At 34.1% G+C, this 20304-nt stretch overlaps 1 protein-coding gene across 2 annotated transcripts; it reads left to right on the forward strand.

The window, feature by feature from the left end:
* The first annotated feature begins 12895 nt into the window (after positions 1-12895).
* On the forward strand, positions 12896-17476 carry LOC129307477 (ankyrin repeat-containing protein At5g02620-like). 2 transcript variants are annotated; one of them, XM_054948456.1, is made up of 7 exons: positions 12896-13066; positions 13164-13248; positions 13845-13876; positions 14856-15332; positions 15551-15649; positions 16072-16499; positions 16692-17476. In XM_054948456.1, exons 2-7 carry the CDS (start codon positions 13175-13177, stop codon positions 17343-17345), a joined length of 1764 nt encoding a protein of 587 aa, XP_054804431.1. In that variant the 5' UTR covers positions 12896-13066; positions 13164-13174; the 3' UTR covers positions 17346-17476. The 2 variants fall into 2 exon arrangements, with proteins under 2 accessions (XP_054804431.1, XP_054804432.1); XM_054948457.1 differs by having other exon boundaries at positions 12896-13047.
* The last annotated feature ends 2828 nt before the right edge of the window (positions 17477-20304 follow it).

A 20304-nucleotide genomic window follows, 5' to 3' on the forward strand; every position in this document is an offset into this window, starting at 1 on the left:
TCAACATCAAGCTTTAAGATAAATTTCAACTTAATATTTGAGTTGTCCCTTTCCTATAACAGCACGGCAGCAACAGAGCAGGCACTAACATTCTATAATTTCATGCATGCACACACAAACAATACCCTCACGCATAGCAACAGTAGACCACAGTCACACGCATAATAGAATCAACAATAGAAGGATTGAAGCTCCTTACTTCAACCTAACAAACTAAACAGAGAAGTAAGATGAGAAAAGGTCCTGTGTAGATGAGCTAGGGGGAGGAAAGGAAAAAGAGGATCTACTGCACGACTCCACACCAGCGACAAATGGAAAAATGAAGAGGAAGCCCTTCGATGGCAGAGTAATAATAGGTTCAGCTCTTCGATTGCAACAGCAACCATTGTGAGTGTGATAGAACAACCCTCTGAGGTAGCAATCAACAGTGACTCAAGCAAAGGAGAGGGGAAAAAATATGTGCCTTGCATTTTATACATCAGGGACTGAAATCTCTGCTCACCACGCTGGCGATCTTCGGTAATGGTGAAGGAAGAGAAAGAGGAGATGAAGGAAACAGTGAGAGTTCCAGATCTTTCCTTCTCTATTTCAGCATAACTCTCTAACAAATATGAGAAGAGAGGAAAAATATCATATTATAGAGAAGGGGCTAATGGCATTTTTTCCAGACTATTTACACAAAAATAGATATAAAAAATTTTCCTCTGGCCTCAAGATGGTTCAAACTTGAGACCTTTATGATAATTGGCAGGATAGTGTCCGCCAAGCCAATTCTTCTTCTTGCTAAATTGTCCTAAAATTAATATAAATATGCTTAAAACACAATATCATATATTTTAATTTTTTTAAATTCCTAGGTTATTACATGCTTAGACTAATGCAACAATTGTTGCCAGTAGTAATTCAAGACATATTGGAGGAAAAGGTGAAAAGACAATTATCAGATTATGTATCTTCTTTAATGCAATTTGTAGTAAAAGTCATTAATCTTGACGAATTAGATGAATTACAAAATGATGTTGTTATTATGTTATGTCAACTTGAAATGTATTTTGTTCCATCATTTTTTGACATTATGGTGCACTTAGTTATAGATTTAGTGGGAGAAATAAAGTTGTGCGGCCCTATCTATTTACGTTGGATGTATCCATCTGAGTGGTACATGAAAATTCTTAAAGGATACATGAAGAATCCCCATCATCAAGAAGCCTCTACTATTAGTGAAAGATATGTTGCTAAGGAGGTTATTGAGTTTTACACTGAATACCTATCAGAAGTAAAATATGCTGGAATTCTTGAGTCTCACCACCAGGAAATGAGAGTTAAAGGGCAAGGGACACGAGGGATGAAAGTAAAGCCTATGACACGTGAGGAAGTGCAATAAGCTTATCTGTACATCTTGAATAACACCAATGAAGTTCAAGATTACTTAACCAAACATCAAGAAGAATTAAAGGTTTAGAATCCTAAAAAGATTGAGAAATGGCTACTAAGTGAGCACAACAAATGTTTACGACTTTAGTTTTGGGCAAAGGTAAAGGACAATATGGAAAGTCTTATGTTTCTAATACTTTAAGTGTGATAACCCTTTGAAAAAAAATTAATATACATATATATGATAATTGGTTATGTATGTTTATATTAAATCCTTATACAATTATGCTAATAGAGGAAGCTGATGCAGTGGTAGTTGGGCTGGATTATTTTCATTTGGTCCCAAGTTCGAACCGTAGTGAGCCCATGGAATATTTTTCTTCCTTTGCTGATTTTCCTCATAAAAATTACCAAATACCCCTAATATAATTATTTTTTTACTCTTCTTTTGTTCTTCAGAAAGGATTCTAGAGCAAAGAGAAAGAGAGAGTCGTTGGAGAGAGTAAGAGAAATCCTAGGTCTAGAAATTTAACTTCCTCCGTATACAGCAGTCACTGGCGTTGGTGACTACTGAGGTTCCGTCCGCCGTTGCTAGTGGATTGAGTGTGTGTGTGTAAGTGGCTTCCTTCTTCCCTGCCGTGACACCGTCTGGTGTGTGTATGCGGGCTCGAGCTACAACTCACCTTCTCCTCTATTCTGGGTGTTATAAAAGAGCACGCTAAACCTTCTCCTTCTTCCTCCTTGAATCGTTGCTGTTTCTCTTCAGTTTTAGCTGTTATTATCATCGGTACGCTTGCCTCTACTCCATCTGTCGTTGGTCAGTCAAACACGTGATCTTTGCACTCTGTTTTTCTTTATTTATTTCAGATTACGGAGCTCTTTCTCCCTTCTTTATCCAGGTGCCTGTGTGAGTATTTAGATCTTCCTTCTCTTTATTATCACTAGTGATTATCGTTGGAAAGAGTTGGAGACTTGTGCTGCACCGATTGCTCCGGCTGTCTTTCATGTTCTTTGTCTCTATTTTTCCTCTTTGTTTTCTGCTTTGGTTCTATCTGTGGCGTCATCTTCGAGTAACAGCCGGGATGAGAAACTAAGTTGCCAGAGCTGTGGCAGTGCTGTTATGAATGTGGATTATTGTTGCTGATTCATTTCCTGTGTTTCCTTGCGAGTAGTGCCCAGTTTTCTGCTTCCCTGTTCTGCTGCAATCTTCATTTTCTTCTTCTTTCTCCTTTGTTGTCCGCTGCCATCTGGGTTGAGAAGGTGAGAAATTTTAAACTCTCCTATTGTTAATCCACTATGTCGTGAGAGTAAGAGATAAGGACATGTTGTGACGTGCGTATACGTGAAATGCAGAAGTAGAGTTGTATGTGCTACTTTACTGTTTGGTATATGTAATCATGGCAACCTCACATTGTTCTGTCATCATTCATGCTGTTACGTAAGAAGAAGAAGACTGAAATTTGAGCTAGAAATTCACCTAACTTGGAGATAATATATGATATATGTGAGTTGAGGACTGGGATTTCAAAAATTTATTCCCTTTGTGATTGTGCGTACATGCATAAAAAAAAAAGAAGAAGAAGAGAGGAGGAATTTCTATGTAAATGAATATTGTGGTTATGCAAGGAAGCAAGATGATATTGTAGACTGAGATTCCAATTAGAAATTATGGAATTAGAGGATATTGCAAGGTCTCAATAAAACTGAAAAAAATTTAGGAAGGAAAATATTAACATCAACTTAGACAATTATGTATGTATGTGTTTGGTAAAATACCCAGGACAAATTTATTTATTTATTTATATTCTAATAGGGTGCGCAGAAGAAAGGGAACCTGACCAAAATTGAAAGAAAGGATATCTTTAAAAATTTTGAAGCTCCGACGAGTAAGTGAATAGCATTCCATTTAATATTTTATCTTTATTTTAATAGCCTCTTCCTGAATTATTTTTCTTATGAACTATATTAATTATGAAAATTATGAGGTATCAGTGAAAGACAAACGAGTTATGATATATGCATTCATTGATTCTTACAAAGATATTTCCAAGTTTGATGGAAGTAATCTTGTATGGTTGTTAAACTTTGAAATTTATTGGATACTCGATTAATACAAATTTATGATTTTGACAAACGTTGAGATTTGGCACAATTCATGCGAGTTTGATTTTGAAAATGACAATTTAAATTCAAAATAATCATTTCTCTCGCATGTTGAAACGGGATTTCTAAGAGAACTTTACACAGAACACTGTTGCTAACGGCAGTTCCGTTAGCCCGTAGCGCGCTGTGGTTAAACACTAGCTAGTTTGTTCGTGAGTTTTATTCTCACGTTTGGTATTCGTGGGCTCTGTACCCGCGTTTGATTTCGTGGCCTGAGCCACGTTTGGTTACTTACCCTCGTGGGCTATATGTCCACGTTTGATTCGTAGCTCCGGCTGCGTTTGGTTATTTACCCTCGTGGACTGGTGTGTCCACGTTTGTTTTCGTGGCATAAGCCGCGTTTGGTTATTTACCCTCATGGACTGAGTGTTCACGTTGTAACCTGTTCTGTTGAGTTCTCAAAATTTTAAATGTTGATTAATATGTGTTTTTGAAATTTATCCGGTGTTGACTAGTAAATTGTATTACTTTGAGTTATATGAGAGCAAATGGTTCTTTAAGCATGAGAACATAAATTGTTCTCTACTTATTCTTATTTTTCAAATATGATTATAATTTATATGCTTATAATTTTGGTGGAATTACTTTCAATTATTTGACACCATTATTAGAGACTGTCAATTTAAATTTTAAGAATTTTATCATGGGAATGCTATTCACTGGAAAAATTATTTGGCTTCAGATTGGTTAGCTGACGCCGATTCTACCAGCGACCTCAAAAAGGGCAACTAGCTACAGTGGGTGGATATTTTAATTGGTATTATTGTCTTTATGTAAATATAGAATTTGTATGTCTTTTTGATTTGAGAGAAAGAATAGATGCTCCACATAGGTTGTTGATAAACTTTATTTTTTTGATCTGTATATGGGTTGTTGGCTGGAAGGAGCTACGCTCCTGATTTATACTGTTATCTGTCAGAATTTTGTTGTAGAATTTTCGGGAGATCCTAGTTACAGGGGAGGTTTCTGCCGAAATTTCTACAAAATATCGACACTCTTTTATAATATTGAATCCAATAAGTTATTTTAATTCTCATAGGATTTGATTAAATTTTGTTCCTTTCTTTTGTAAAATGAAATCAATGTTTATTTTAAGGCTTACGGGAATGTGTAAGTGACTCATACCCATGCCAGTCACCCTCTATTTTGGGGCGTGACATTAAGATAGTTAGCTAGCAGTCCTAACTTTAATATTAAAACTTTAGAGTGGATATTGTAACTTCTCTTAATATTCACTTAATATTAGGAAGGGTTAACTTAATCACCACACTAAAATGTCAAACTATAATCAAATACTTTGTTTGAAAATCTCGAGCCTAAGACTTGTTTTGCAAAATCATCAAAATCACAGCACATTAGAGCAATGTGCAGCAGAAAACAAATAGTTGCATTCAATCAGTCATTACATGAATTTAAAACAAAGTATCAAGTTCAGATTATAGGCCATACGCTACGGCAGACAACACATGCATCGTTGTATGTGGTATAGAGCCGCAAGCTCTATTCTTCTCTGTGCCATACTTCACGGCATGGCACACAATGCGCTGTGGTGCATATGACAACAATTTTTGCTATCATATGACATCTCAAAAGATGAACTTCCACCGCATGCCATTTTCACGATCGACATCCAATTGGAGTGATTTAAGTGTTCATATGAAGCTTATAATATATTATATCTAGTGAGATAAGTTTGGACTCAATCCAATAGTCTAATCTAAAATTAAACATTTGGGTGCAAAAAGCTACTTTTTCTTTCAAAACTTACACCCTAAGTAGTTAATTCTCATTTCTCATCCCTACTACTTTAGGTCTTGAACTAGTCCAAAAAGGACTGTAGACACCTGATAAACTCAACAAATCATATATATCATAGCAAACACTCAATTTAACCTCTCAATGCCACATTACATACTTGTGAGCTTATATGAGGCACAATACATATAAGTACATATCCACATAAAATTGTTCCACTTTTAATCATCCGACTCTTACATATGGGATAGCCTCACCATGCAGTTAAGAATTACAAATATACTGAAACATGCAAAGGTGCTCAGTCTCACCATTTGTGTCAAGTTCTCACATAGACATATAATATCACTTCAATACAAGTGGAATAAGTTACACAATAGCATACACTTGCTTGATTAACATTTAGGCCTATCCACATACCATCACTGTGATACCCTTGACAAGATGCATAATTATACACACAAGCAAGTTTTCATTACACAATTCATATACACATTTACATATTTATATTCACATATACTTATGCGTTCTAGTTGGCAACTAAAATTTCTAATTAAAACTTTTTACATTCATTATACACAATTGGTAGTCATACTACTACCAAGTGAGACTACTCTTTCCTCGCTTCCTTTTTTGACCTTCCCATGCTCTCTTCACTTGTGTACAAAGGTATCAGAGTGAGACATACGTCCCAGTAACTCGAATATAACGTAAATACTGATTAGTAAGCAACATCATAAATAAGAGATAAAGTAGCATGTGTTTCAATAAAAATAGTATAATATGCATATACAAGAATTCATCTATATCCATCCATCATGCTCATGCTCATGCATTCCCGATTCCACCTAATGGAGCAAGCTCTAAGCTTGGACTGAGATTTTTAGTCTTACTTGAAATAGTGCCCACCATATCACTATTCAAACCAGGTATTCTCTACGTGCATGGGTGGTCTCTTAGGTCCTTCTTAATAGAGTCAAGCTCTACGCTTATGACCTTAACGACTTTCTAGCCTTACACAAAGTAAGACCACAAACCCCTACCCTAGTCTAAGGTATAACTCATGGATCATTATCCTAGGTCTGTCGTGTCGGATTCAAGCTCTATGCTCGAGACCTTTAGATTCACCTAAGTCCTTCTTGGTCGAGTCAAGCTCTATGCTCAAGACTTTCCAAACTTCCTTGACTTACATAAATTAGGGTTGCAACCACCTACCCTACTCTTGGGTATACTCACGGATGCAGAGTGCATGTCTATGCATATGTCTCTTCTTATACATTTCAATCAATACGCATACACCCTCATGCATATTCCTTCACAGTACTGCTACTCTATCAGTTCATAACACAATGCATATAGTTATACAAAATACTTGCAAACAATTTCACAAACGAACAAGTAAAAGGGTTACTCCAGTTACCTTTTATCCTTACTACTAAGGGTTTACTAATTGTATTAAATTTGGAATTTGGAATAAGCTTCATGTGGGTGCTTGAATAACCCCAATCAATATCAGATGTGAAAACAGCACACTTTTAAAGTTCCTATTAGAATATGAAATTTGACAGCAGATTCTGATATGTGCGTCGTGGCGCATGTGTCAATAAAGGACCATATGCCACAATACATGGCACATAGCATGAAGCTATGGTCTCTGTGCCACATGCCATGGTGCATGTGGCACGAGTTGCGGCACATGGGCCTTAATTTAGCTTGAGTTGGTTGATTTGAATTTCTTTTCTCATTGACTTTGATGTGCTGAGGCATAATGCTTCTGCTGTCTATTATTTTATGGCTAAAGTATTTTATGATGAGGTTTCCAAAATGTTTATATTAGGATCCCAATGCTTTTAAATGTGTTTTATTCTGATTAATAGTTTACGTGGAGGGTCGTATGGTAATGTCATTAAGGCCATTACACGTTGCACCGGATAAGGGAGACATTTATCTTTTAAATCTTTGATAACATCCTCCTTGACTTCATTGATTTTATTGGTTGTTTCCCCTATCTTGGCAATATCCTTTTTCATTCCCTTGCACATAATTCCATTTCATCTACCATGTTTATGATCATGATGCATATGACGCTTCTTTATTTGAAAAAGAAAATATGTATGTTGCATTAAACAATCCACACCATACATCTTGGAGCCATTACAAATCAATCCCGAGCCTCCACCTAAGATGCTTGGAAAAAATATTACAATGAGTAGCTTTATGTGTAATATCTTGGATTTCCTAATCCTAAGTTTAGAGGTTAATTGAGGGTGAAGTAGAAGTTAGTGTGAGATTAAAAGCGAGATTTGGATGGTTAGTTGATATTTGACTTGTTTGTGTGTTGTATGAATAGATATGGGGTGATAGGAGTGCGTTTCGGGTTAAAGCAAGTGTGCGTGGTGAGAATAAATCTCACTGTACCATGCGCCGTGGCTTGTGCTGTATGCATCACAGCATCTGGACTAGAGAATCACTTCTTAAGTCGTGACATGGGTGATTTTCAGAAGTGAAAATTTAGAAACACACGAGATAGAGAGAGAGAAGGGCTGAGAAGCTAAGAAAAGTTATTGTGAATCGGTGGAAGGTGATTTGAATTGGTAATTTGGTACGTAAGCTACGTATAACTCTTACCTTCCATTCTACACAAATTTCTCAAAAAATGAGTTATAGGGAAATTGAATCGATGGAAATTGAGGGGTTTGATTCTTGCCCAATAGTAATAAAAAGGTTCTCAAAAGTTAAATTAGAGCTTTGCGACTAGTTTAAAGTTGAATGGTAGAGCTTTAAACCTGTAGGCTCAATTTTAGCCTTTAGAGAGAGAAAAGTTAGGGCAAAATCTACTTTGAGTGAAATAAAACTGGTTGAGGTGATCTAAAGTAGTAATTGGGTGGCCATGGACTTAGAATGGATAAATGAAAAAAGTTTGCAGATAAATATGGCTCTAAGTAGTAAAAATGAGTTTTTGGTCAAAATGGACCGAATGACTAAAATGTGCCAAATGTGTTCAAATTGGCATATTAGGCACGTGAGTGGAGGAAGGAAGCTTGAGAAAAGCTTGTATAATAGTTGAAATCCACGGGTAACCTTTCTAGTGACAGAAGGGTTGAGGTAACCTAGTAACTTCCTTTGTTTGACTGGTTTATTATAACTGTATGTTAATTTGCTATATAGTGCATGGAATGGTTTGAAACTAAGCATGTTTTATAGCATTGAGTGATTGTTGTGTGTGAAATGACTTCTAGTTGAAAAGAGCATTGAAATGTGTGTTTTGTAATAAAAAAATATTATTTGTATATACATAATGTGAAAGAAAGTGTGACATGGTAAATGAGAACCTTAAATGGTTTGGGAAAGCATGAACATAGGGGTGGGAGTTCACCCGAGTAAAGAAGATGAGAAAGACCATATGAAAAGGTTTCCTTAGTACCCTGTTAGGGTGCAATGTTGGAAAAATTCTCCTTAGTGCCTTAAAAGATGTGGTGTTGGAGAAGATCTCCTTAGTGCCTATTGAGGTACGGTGTTGGAGATGAGAGACTCCTTAGTATCTTTGTGATGCGGGTGTTGGAGTCAACGATGCCCCATTGTGTGCATTGGGGGAAAATCATAGTCCGTATTGTGCGTTAGAACATCTTTGGCCGGGTGATTCTACCACTGCAGGTGAGCTCAAGACTAATGAGAATGTACATTGCTTTAAGATGAGCCTATGGTTTCCTGTCGGGGTGATTTGGAGGTTCGGTTAGTAGAAATCATGCCAGTGTATTATGCGATACGATGAAATTCTTGAGAAAACATGGAATCGTTAGTGATTTGATGAAAAGTTGAGAATGAAATGAGATATGTGATAATTCAAAATATTCAAAGACCTCATCCATAATTTATGGAAGTTGTGTTTTTTTCAGGCCATTGGACTAATTCCTTTATTTTTAAATCACATTGATATATTATTTTAAAAAGCATCTCCGACCTAAAAATATACCTCCCCTTTTCTTAAAAAAATATTACTTTAAATTCTGCACCGATTCAATAACCAGTGTAGAAAGTCATTGGTCCTAGGTAAACTTGTCAATTTTAACTAGTGTAAAAAGTCATTTATGTAGTAGTGATATACCACTCATAAGTCATTGAATCATAGAGGTGGTTTGCAAGTGTAGGTGCCGCGCTAAAGCCCTGCTCCACTATATCTCTGCAAGTTGTGCCTGTGCACTTGTCCTTATGGTCCATAAAGTCATTCTAGACCTTCACTGGCGAGTACTTGTTCCAAATCAATAGCAACGTCCCTTGCCAGCTTAACCTCCAAGTCAGCATTCATAACATAATCTTTCATGAAAATTCCTTAATTTATGAGGATATGAATTTTTTAAAAAAATCTCTTTATTTTAAAAATACATGCAAGAATAATGTTGAGTTTGTCAACAAAACAAAGTAATAAAAAAACAACTATTAATTTATAAGGATATTAATTTTCAAAAAAAATCTCTTTATTTTGAAATACATGCCAACATAATATTGAGTTTGTCAACAAAGTAATAAAAAATCAACTATTTTAGTTGATGAATTATCTAAATATAAAAAAGGATTAAAGGGCATTTTTACCCCTTAACTATTTACTCAAAAGCATATGGTATTCTAAATTTATATATGATATAATTTTCTATTCAACATTTGAAAATGGCGCACTACAGAACCTGCCGTTAAAAAAGTTAACTTTCGTAGTTAGTTGTCTAAAAAATTACAAAAAATGGCTTAAAAATTAAAGAAAATGATTCATAAAATTGCAAATAAGTACCTTATAAAAAATTAATATCTATTAAGTCTCTAAATTAATAGTTTATCAAAATTGTATTTTGAATTCATGTGAGTAAAAAATATCATTTGTTTTCCTGTTATTTATATATAATTTGGAAGACTCAATTTATATTAATTTCCTTATAAAGTAATTATGTGTAATTTTCTGTAATTTCTTAGGTTCTCTTTGGTAATTTTTTCAATCAATGAACAATCAAAGTTAAGTTTTTTTAATGTAAGGTGCCAGTGCATCATTTCCAATGTTGAAGGGAAAAATTACATTGCATGTATGCTTAGGATTTTAAATACTCATGAGTTAATAGTTGAGGAGTGAAAATAATATTTAACCCGATAAAAAAATTAGAGAATATCATTATTATTGTTTCTTAGAAATCATATTTTATTAGAGACACTCAAATTTTTTTTAATATATTTCATAAGTTTATACCATTTGTTCGTATAATTATATTCCATGTGAGAGAAAATCACATTTTTAAATGTACAAGGATTGAACATTAAAAAAGTAAAATAGGGGTCAACGAATTTTATTTTGGCGAAGTCGGAAATACTTAATTATCCTTGGGCCAGAACATGAAATTTTCCCCCTTATACTTAGGATGCCACCGAGGATCGCACCACGCATCCTTGAGGGGCAAATTATTGAATGAGTGGAAGCAGTACGTAGTCCACTCCACTCGTCTTTTTGCGCATGGGAATGAGTATAATCTAAGGCGTATCGCAGCAGAGGAAAAGAGATGTGAAGTAGTGAAAGCAAGTCCCCACCCATTTCGGCCTTTTTCTGATATTTTCATGTCACTTCCATCATTCCATGTCTAGATTCTAAAATAAAGAGGAGGCAACATGTAACATGTGACCCGATTTGGGTGCTTATCATAGTATTGAGACCTGGATCATAAAAATTTTAATTTGAATAGTCTAGATTTGATCCATTATTATATATTATATTTTTAAAATAATAATTCATAAAATTATAAAAATAATTTAATAAATTTTATTTTTAATATAATCTAGATTTAATTTGGAGGGTCTAATTTAATACTAAAATTTTTACAATTGATGTATATTGTTATCCAGATGTACTTTTCACAATCTAGATTTAATCTGATGTTAATTTGGACTGTACAGAATACAATTGGATAGCCAATATACATCAATTAAAAATTTTAATATCAAATTGGACTCTCAAAATAAATTTAGATTATATTAAAAATAAAAAATTATTAAAATTATTTTGTAATTTTTTAAATTCTTATTTTAAAAAATATAATATATACTAATGGGTTAAATCTAAACCATTCATGCCAAAATCTGAATGGGCTAGATTTTATCACAGAGATCACCATGATGAGCACCCAAACCAAACTGTGTTACATGTGCAGAAACCAAAATCTTTATACCAATTAACATGCTGTGAACTTTGTGATGATTTGTCTTTAGCTTGAACGTCATAAATATACAAAGTTCATACTCAGCTATGATTTATTGTTGCCAAAACACGTCCCTTCTTTTCTTGAATTATAATATAAGTCGTTTTCTAAAAATTTTATTTAGTTTAAAATATAAGACAATTGGTGAGTGTTATATATATTTATTCAATTGTACATTTATTTTATTCAATAATTAATGAAAGTATTTTGAATAAGTTAAATGTTATATTTATTACACTCAAGAGTATGGACAGAAATATGTAAAAAATTTTAGAAAATTAAGATCTTAGCCAAGGTTTATTTCAAAAGTGTAAATTAATTAATTAACAATTACTTGTATTGTGTTCCAGAGAAACTATTTGAAATATGGTAATAACCTATTGAGTTAAGGGGTAAGTAAAGTCTAGATTATTTTTAACATGAAGACATCAATATAATCTAATTATATAATATGATTTAGACTTTCACATGCATTCACATATAAACACCATAATCATATGTATAAAGTTCATATAAATTGATCTATTATTCTTTTTTAACTGCAACATACTCTCTTTGTTCCTATTTATAGGGTAGAGAGATAAAATTTGTTTGTCCTGTTTATAAGTCACCTTATTAAATTTTCATCGCAAATTTCCTCAATTGACCTCCATTGAATATTGGACAGAGAAAATATGTTGTCAATATATGTATACTTAATAAAAGTAAAGTTAAAAAATTAATATATTTTTAGATAGAGTTAATGATTTTTAATGTTTTTCTTGATTCCGATAAAACATGTTAAAAGTATCTTAAAAATAGAATCAGAGCCTAGAGGACTATATACATAATTATACTCATACCCATATATTGGGTCTGGATTTAATGAGTTAACTTAAATCTACTAACTCAATGAGTGTTTCACGCGATATGATGATGATTATTTAATTTGATTGAACTGCTGTGAGAAGTTTTGTCTTATAATATTCAAAAAATGTCAAATCTCAAATTTTTAGAGGAGACAGCGTACATGAGGAGTGTTCCAAAAATAAAGATTGTTTTAAATTTTTTAGAAGAAATGTATATGTCTTAATAATTTTTAAATATTAATAAAATTTAATTAGTGTAATTGAGAAGCTGATTGAGTGGGTGGATTCAATATTTCCACCCAATCCAAATCCTATTACGTCACATACACACTGAGGCGTGACGAAGATACTGTTAGGCGCCTACCGCGTATGTCTTGTCGGCTTTCATCTTTCATGACTGAAGTTCGACCACTACAACAATATTCCGAGAATTTACACGTCACTATTGTTTTCCTTTGTTGATGATACAAATATATTATCTTGTCGTCCCTTTAATTTGTTGTTACACAGGGCAACCATGTCTTTGTCACATTCAGGCTTTAATTTTCTGATCTGCCAGCAAAATTTAGTTTAGTTCAATTCAGTCAATTAATGATCATAACTATATTATATTGCTAGGACTTCACTTGTCAGTAGTCCTGAACACGCGCGAGAGAAGATAGAGCAGCCTCGAAAGAGTGAGCCATTTCTTCTCTGGTGATTAAATTTTCACCATTCCCTCTTCGTTATTTTTCCTTCATTTATGTATTCTTCTGCTAATAAACCGCTCTGAATCTGTCTCTTGATTGGTTAGAACCTGCGAACATGAACCATTCGCCGGAGATTCAGCGACCGAATTCAACAATTGGTGGTGGCTGGTCTTCACAAACAAGCCAACCGTAATGTTTCTCATCATTTTCTTTTCCTTAAATAATTCCACCACTCATTCTTGCAATCCCATCGTGCTTGCATTATACACAAACACGCGCGCGCACATGGATTAAATTGCGAGCGCTCACGCATGTCGAAGTAAATGACAGCAACCTTTGAAAAAAAATTAATCAGTTTCACTTTTAAAATAGTTAAGTTCTTTTTTGAAAATATCGTAGTAAAATGTTCGAAATTACATCGTTAAAATCAGTAAGTTTTAATTTTGTTCTGAGATTCTAAAATTCCTGACCGTGAGAGTTGTTGGAATATTAGTTAGTTAAGAAGTGATTAGTGTTAATCACTTAGTTGGTTGATGACCCTACTAAAATATATATAAAGGGTATCACATTGTGATTGAGGCTAAATGAGGTTTCATCTCATCAAAGTGATCTGGGATTCATGGTTTCTTCTCATAGTTTAGGATTGGTTTACAATTCTCCAAGCGAAGGATTTCTCTGTAATGTTCTATCAAGTTCATCAATAGAAGATGTTCAATTTTTTTCTTCTTAATTCAAGTGTGTTGACAAGAGAAATTTAAATTAGTTATTTAACTCATACAATACAGATCTCTTCTGCAAGGTGGAAGTTCTCCAGCAGGTGAGATTTTCACACCATCATCAACACAACCTCTTGAGCCACACATTCCTTCACATTTACGGCGTCAGACGAAAGGGAAGTTCCCCAGGAGATCATGGAATTTCAACCACTTCATCATCACACCCTCTATTTTATAAGCATCACTCGTTAACTACTTTTTCATTTAGATTAAGGAAATTAATTAAATGTCAAATTTATTATTCCTTTCTAAAATTTCTCTTAATCGTATTAAGGCCTGTTTGTTTAAAATTGAAAAATAGGTGATTTTTAGATAATTTAAATATTTTATGAGAAGAGATTTATCTTGTAAAGACTTTGTAAGAAAACATACATTATTTTATGTTTGGTTGTAATAATAAAAGAGTGATTATTATTAGCTAGTTATTTTTAAATTCTATAACATATTTCTTGATTTCTGTTTCAAGAAAATAATTTATTATTTAATTATTGTAAATTTTTTATATCTCGCATTTTTTAAAAAATCTCCCTCATCTTTAGCATCGTATTGATTCCAGAAGGTACTCAAAATAGTTTAAAATAATAAGAAATCTACTTTTTCTATTCTGATTGTTTGCAAATTTGATTTTAAAAAATAAATGATTTTTTCATGAATGAAACTAAAAAAGCCGACCCTAGCTAAATGTATTATTAAAGGTAAGAGAAAGAAGATAACAGAATTTTTGAAAATGAGTCAAATATTTTATCACCTTTTGCAGAGCAACGTATGATTTTACAAGTGAGAATGATAATAAGGACCTTGTAAAAATATTAATGTCAAATTAGGAGTTTTCAACACTCACGTTTCAAAATTTTATTACTCCTTTTGCCATGTTTCAATACCAAAATTCATAATTTAATATAAATGTTCTTATAAGGTCCTTACTTGTCATTCTCCTTTTTATCATGAAATTCAAATACGTTGTATCAACCATGGAATTCAAATATCTCATCTACGACCTCCATTAACTTGTTTCTGTAGATAATCAAAGAAAAACATACCTAGAGCTTTACAATGCAGCAAAGAAAGGTAATTGGGAAGTAGCGCGGAACATTTTAGCGGATGACACGAAGCTAGTTTACGCCGACCTAACCAATCGTCATGAGACGATTCTCCATGTGGCCACTCAAGCGAACCAGGCTGACTTTGTTCGCAAGCTGGTGAGGAATGAAATGATCAGCGAAGCAGATATGGAAATGCCAAACGTGAATGGGAACACTGCATTTGTGTTCGCCGTAGCGTCTGGGAATATGCAGATAGTTGAGATAATGGAGCGTTGTAATTCGAGGTTGGGAACAAAAAGGGGTTGCGGAGGTGTCACTCCTCTTCACGTTGCTGCTTTACAAGGAAGAACTAAAATGGCACAGCATCTATACAGAAAAACTTCCAAGAATTCTGAATATAAAAGTAAAGACTGGGAGACGCTGATATTCTGCTGTGTCAACTCCGGAATATATGGTAAGTAAACCATACATCTGAACAAAACACATGCACAAAACAAGAGACTATTGAAGTGACGCTTCAAAAACTGTTGCCTATTCTTATATCAAGCAACACGTTCTTGCCTGTTGCAACGTTAAGCTGCCATAGCCCAAAAATGTTGTAGCCATGGGATATCATATGCTATGTTAAACTTTGACAAAACTATGACTTTATTTATTTATTCGTTTGTCCAGATATAGCCATGAAGTTGCTGGATACGAACTCAAATCTGGCTCTCGCGAGGGATGAAGCAGGCGAGACAGTATTGCATATACTGTCTCGCAAACCTTTAGGCAAGTGAATTCTTTTCTTTTCCTTTTCTTTTCACATACTATCCATTGATCTATAAACTTTTGGCACGTGCTTTTGAAACTAATGTTGATTATTAATAGTGAGAATATCATTAGAGCCCTATCAATATCACAAATGTTTTATCGAAGCCTTGTTGGTATTCAAATAAATTCATCTTTGTTTACTATGTTTAGTTCAGCTGTGCATTTGCATTTACGACATTCAGGGATTTTAGTTTTTTTTTTTCTATAATATGGCTGTGGATTTAATTACCTGTAATCAGAAGGGAAATGGTGATATGAATTGAAACTAAATACATTATTTTTGTGGAACGATAATGTATTTAATTTTAATGTTAGTTTTCAGCTTTGTCTCTCTTAACTTAGTTTCTAAACTAACTAAAGGGTCGTGTTGTGTTTCTCAGGTTTGGAGAAAACGCAGCAACTTGAACTTGTAAAAAAATTGTGGAACATAATTCTTGAGTCAAATGATAAGGACAGGATCATGACAGAGATAACAAAGCCTTCACATGTGATATTTAACGCTGTTGAAGTTGGGAGTTTTGAGTTTCTCGTTCACCTTACAAGTACCTATCCTTATTTGATATGGGAAGCTGATAATACATATCGAAGCATAATTCATATTGCAGTTTTGAATCGACATGCCGATATCTTTGGTTTCATACATGACATTGGCTCAATCAAAGATATACTAGTAACTTATGAGGATAAATCTGATGGATCAGAGAAAAACAACTTATTGCACATGGCTGCAAAATTGGCACGAAAGGAACAACTAAACTTAGTTTCCGGAGCAGCATTTCAGATGACCCTAGAGTTATTATGGTTTGAGGTATTTTGCTACACACAAAGAGAGACAGAGAGAGAGATCAACATGCACATTCTCACTCACACGCACGGACAGCACATTCACACTCTCGCTCTTGGAAAATGAGATTAGCTTCTAGTAGCACAGCTTATTCTAGACTTAATATTTAATATTGATAATGATAACATAATGCATACATATCCTTTAACTTGGTAGGAGGTGAAGAAGATAGTGCCACCATCATTCATAGAGAAGAAGAATAAAGAAGGCTTGACTCCTCACGAACTATTCACAGTGGAGCATGAACAGTTACTGAAAAAAGCAGAGTCGTGGACAAAGAAAACAACAAATTGTTGCATGGTTGTTTCTACTCTTATTAGTACTGGAGTGTTTACTGCTACATTTAGTATACCAGGTGGCACGGAAGACCAAACAGGAAGCCCTCATTACTTGGTAAATGAGAAAATGTGGTTCATGATATTTTCGATATTTGATGCAATTGCAATGATCTCATCCTCAACTTCCATATTTATTTTCTTCTCCATCCTCATCTCACGCCACGAAGAATATGATTTTCAGTACGAGTCATTGCCCAGGAAGTTGATAACTGGAATGTTCACACTGTTTATCTCCATAATAAGCATGATGATAACATTTAGTAGTGCATTCATGATGTATTTTAAAAACAATACCCATACTCATAGCCCTCATTACAATGGTTTGAAGTGGGTTCCAATCTTCATTTCTGTGCTTGCTGTTATACCCATACCCGTATTTGCATATCTGCTATTGCCACTCCGGAGTGATATAGCAAAATTAACCAAATTTCGCAGGCATATTTCTCAGCCGAGGAAAAATATGTTGTACTAGAAAAGCATGTAGTTGTTTTGATGTATCTCTTCTTGTAATGTACTCATGTAGTCCAAGGGTCTGCTTGGAACTGCATTTTCTAAGTACCTTCAAAGGCGTTTGTAATAATGGAAGTTTGAATTTGTTTGTGAGATTTTTCATTTGTTGTCGTTGCTTGTTCAGATTTATGGGAGTTTATATTATTCTTCGTTTTTATTGTTTCTATTCATGTGTCATTATGGTTTTCTATATTAGTTTTGTCGCTTGTTTGATCCCCGATCTAGGCAAATCCTTGGCCATATACATTTCGCCCATACGTACTTCTTACCCATGCTGTTAGAGTCTTGAATTATGTATCTCTAAATTTCAGTTTATAATATTGATGACCATGTCCTAATGCCTCTGAGAAACTAGGATAAGGATTACGTAGCAAGGGGGTGCAACCCAGGTCGAATCAATTTGAATTGGTTTGCAGTTGTTCAAGAGCAATTTCTGAAATATCTAGGGCAAAACTAGACTATTAGAAATTAGGCTTATTGGGGGGATTATGATTGAAAATAAAATTGAATTTAAAATTTAAATGAGGGATGAAAGTAAAGCTTATGACACATGAGGAAGTGCAACAAACATATCTATATATCTTGAATAACACTAATGAAGTTCAGGATTACTTAACCAAACATCAAGTGGAATTAAGGGTTCAAAATCGTAAAAGGACTGAGAAATGGCAGCGAAGTTAGGATAACAAATGTTTCCCACTTTAGTTTTGGGCAAAGGTAAAGGACGATCATGAAAAGTCCAATGTTTCTGATACATTAAGATGGTTAGCTTATGGTCCCAACTTTAATATTAAAACTTTGGAGTGGATATTGCAATCTCTCCTAATATTCACTTAATATTGGAAAGGGTTAACTTAATCACCACACTAAAAATGTCAAACCATAATCAAATATCTTGTTTGAAAATCTTGGGTCCAAAACTTATTTTTCAAAATAATCAAAATCATAGCACATCAGAGCAATGCGCAGTAGAAAACAAACAGTTGCATTCATATCAGTCATTGCATGAATTTAAAACAAAGTATCAAGGTCAGATTATAGGCCATGTGTCGAGGCAGACAACACATGCACCGTGGCATATGGCACAGAGCCACATGCCCTGACCCTCCTTGTGACATATTTCCACTAACTCTTAGCCCATACAATTCATTTCACCACATATTTCCACACAGGGGCTAAGATTCACAAAGATTCATAATGTTCGAAAACTTTAAGCATTTAAAACATGCATTCAACTTTATGGCAACTTATATGCATAACATTCACAAAGTTTAGGTTCATTACATAAGCTCTACAATCACACAACTTTAACAACTTTAAGCTGGTCTTGACTCTTTTTCCTTGCCAGGGTCACTGCTCGGTCTTGTGAAAATGTAACCACGAGGGTGAGATAATAATCTCAGTAATAGAATAACTCTCTACTATTGACTATCACATGCAACTATATGAAGTATAGCATAATATACCATTAAACATAGCATATATAACATATTTCATTTAAAACCACTTAAATATAACATTTCACTACTTTTGAACTATAATCACCACATTTCATTTCTTTTACTAACACATAGTACGATCATTATTGACTGAACCTCTAAATCATCCTAACTTAAAATCATATGCACACCTTAAACAAATATACATCTCATTGGCCCTAAGCTCACCTTTAATGGTAAAATTACTCGACCAAAAGTGTTCTAATATACTTTTGGACTATAGTTTCCCCCAATACACACAATGACGTGTTGTTGACTTTAACAGCACATCACATCAATACTAAAGAGTTTGAATCTCCAACACCGTACCTCAATAGAAACTAAGAAAATAATCTCCAAAATTGTACCTCAAAAGGTGTAACATCCCGAATCTCTAATCTTACATTAATATTGATTAAGGAATGAATTAATAATTAATGTAATATTAGGATTCTGGATAGTGAAGTGTTATTTTGACTCGTTAGGGGTAATGTGTGAACATATATAATAAAAAAATGGAATCTCAAAGTGGAGCATGAGTATAGTAAGGATTTTCCATACTATGCCACGAGTTGCGGCAGATGCTGGTTGTATCATGGTGCATGGTGTAGAACTCTAATAAGTTAGACATGTCTTACTTGTCAAAAAGCAGAGAAAAGAGCATGGGAGAGTGAGGACAAGGGGGAACTCTACTAGGGCAAGCAATTTCAGAGGAAAGGATGATGTTTCCAACCTGTTACTTATCAGGTAAGTCTTGTACTGCCTTAACCTTTGATTCTACCCTATTTTCATTGTTTTAAGTATTAAAAAATTGAATTTGAAAGTTTTAAGGAGTTGATTTCTTACTCTATAGTAATAGAAAGGTCCTTTGGGACTAAACTAGTACTTTGTGACTAGTTTGAGTCAAAATGATAGAGCTTTAAAGTTATAAGCTCAATTTGACCTAGTTTAAAGATAGAGTAATGAGAGAAATCAAACTAGGTTAAGGTTAGTGCTTGTATTGAGTGCTAATTGGTTGTAATGCATGTTAGCAAGCATGAATAGAGGAAATGATAGTGATTAGGTGATAAATTGCTATAATTGGCACTTTTAGTCAGTAAGACAATTGACCTTGGCTTGCTAACTTAGTGTAGATTCTTGGATATAATGAGTTGAATAGCAAAAGAAACTCAAATAGGGTTGTGGAATATGGGTAACCCTTTCTATTAGAAGAAGGATTAAGGTAACTATATAGTTTGTTATATTTATTAGTTATTATAATTGAGTAAAAGTAATTGCATAATTGTGGAATCAAGGTTTTGTTAGTTTTTATGTATGATTTTGCTTCATAAATAGTTTTTAGCATGAAATGGAATTGTAAAATAGAAGTTTACTGATTATGGCCGTTAACTTACCTAAAGGGGTGTGTGTGCGTGCGCGCGCGCGCGCGTGTGTGTGTGTGTG

This window comes from Prosopis cineraria, unplaced genomic scaffold (assembly GCF_029017545.1).
Source record: "Prosopis cineraria cultivar Desert tree isolate PC_DT_omini unplaced genomic scaffold, ASM2901754v1 PC3, whole genome shotgun sequence".
Lineage (NCBI taxonomy): Eukaryota > Viridiplantae > Streptophyta > Magnoliopsida > Fabales > Fabaceae > Prosopis > Prosopis cineraria.

What these genes read in the sequence shown, in the direction of transcription:
- LOC129307477 (XM_054948456.1), top strand. Translation starts at nt 13,175, where the DNA reads ATGAACCATTCGCCGGAGATTCAGCGACCGAATTCAACAATTGGTGGT. An exon ending in AGGTGGAAGTTCTCCAGCAG is followed by an intron (nt 13,877 to 14,855) that starts GTGAGATTTTCA and finishes TTGTTTCTGTAG; the next exon opens with ATAATCAAAGAAAAACATAC. An exon ending in TAGAGTTATTATGGTTTGAG is followed by an intron (nt 16,500 to 16,691) that starts GTATTTTGCTAC and finishes TTAACTTGGTAG; the next exon opens with GAGGTGAAGAAGATAGTGCC.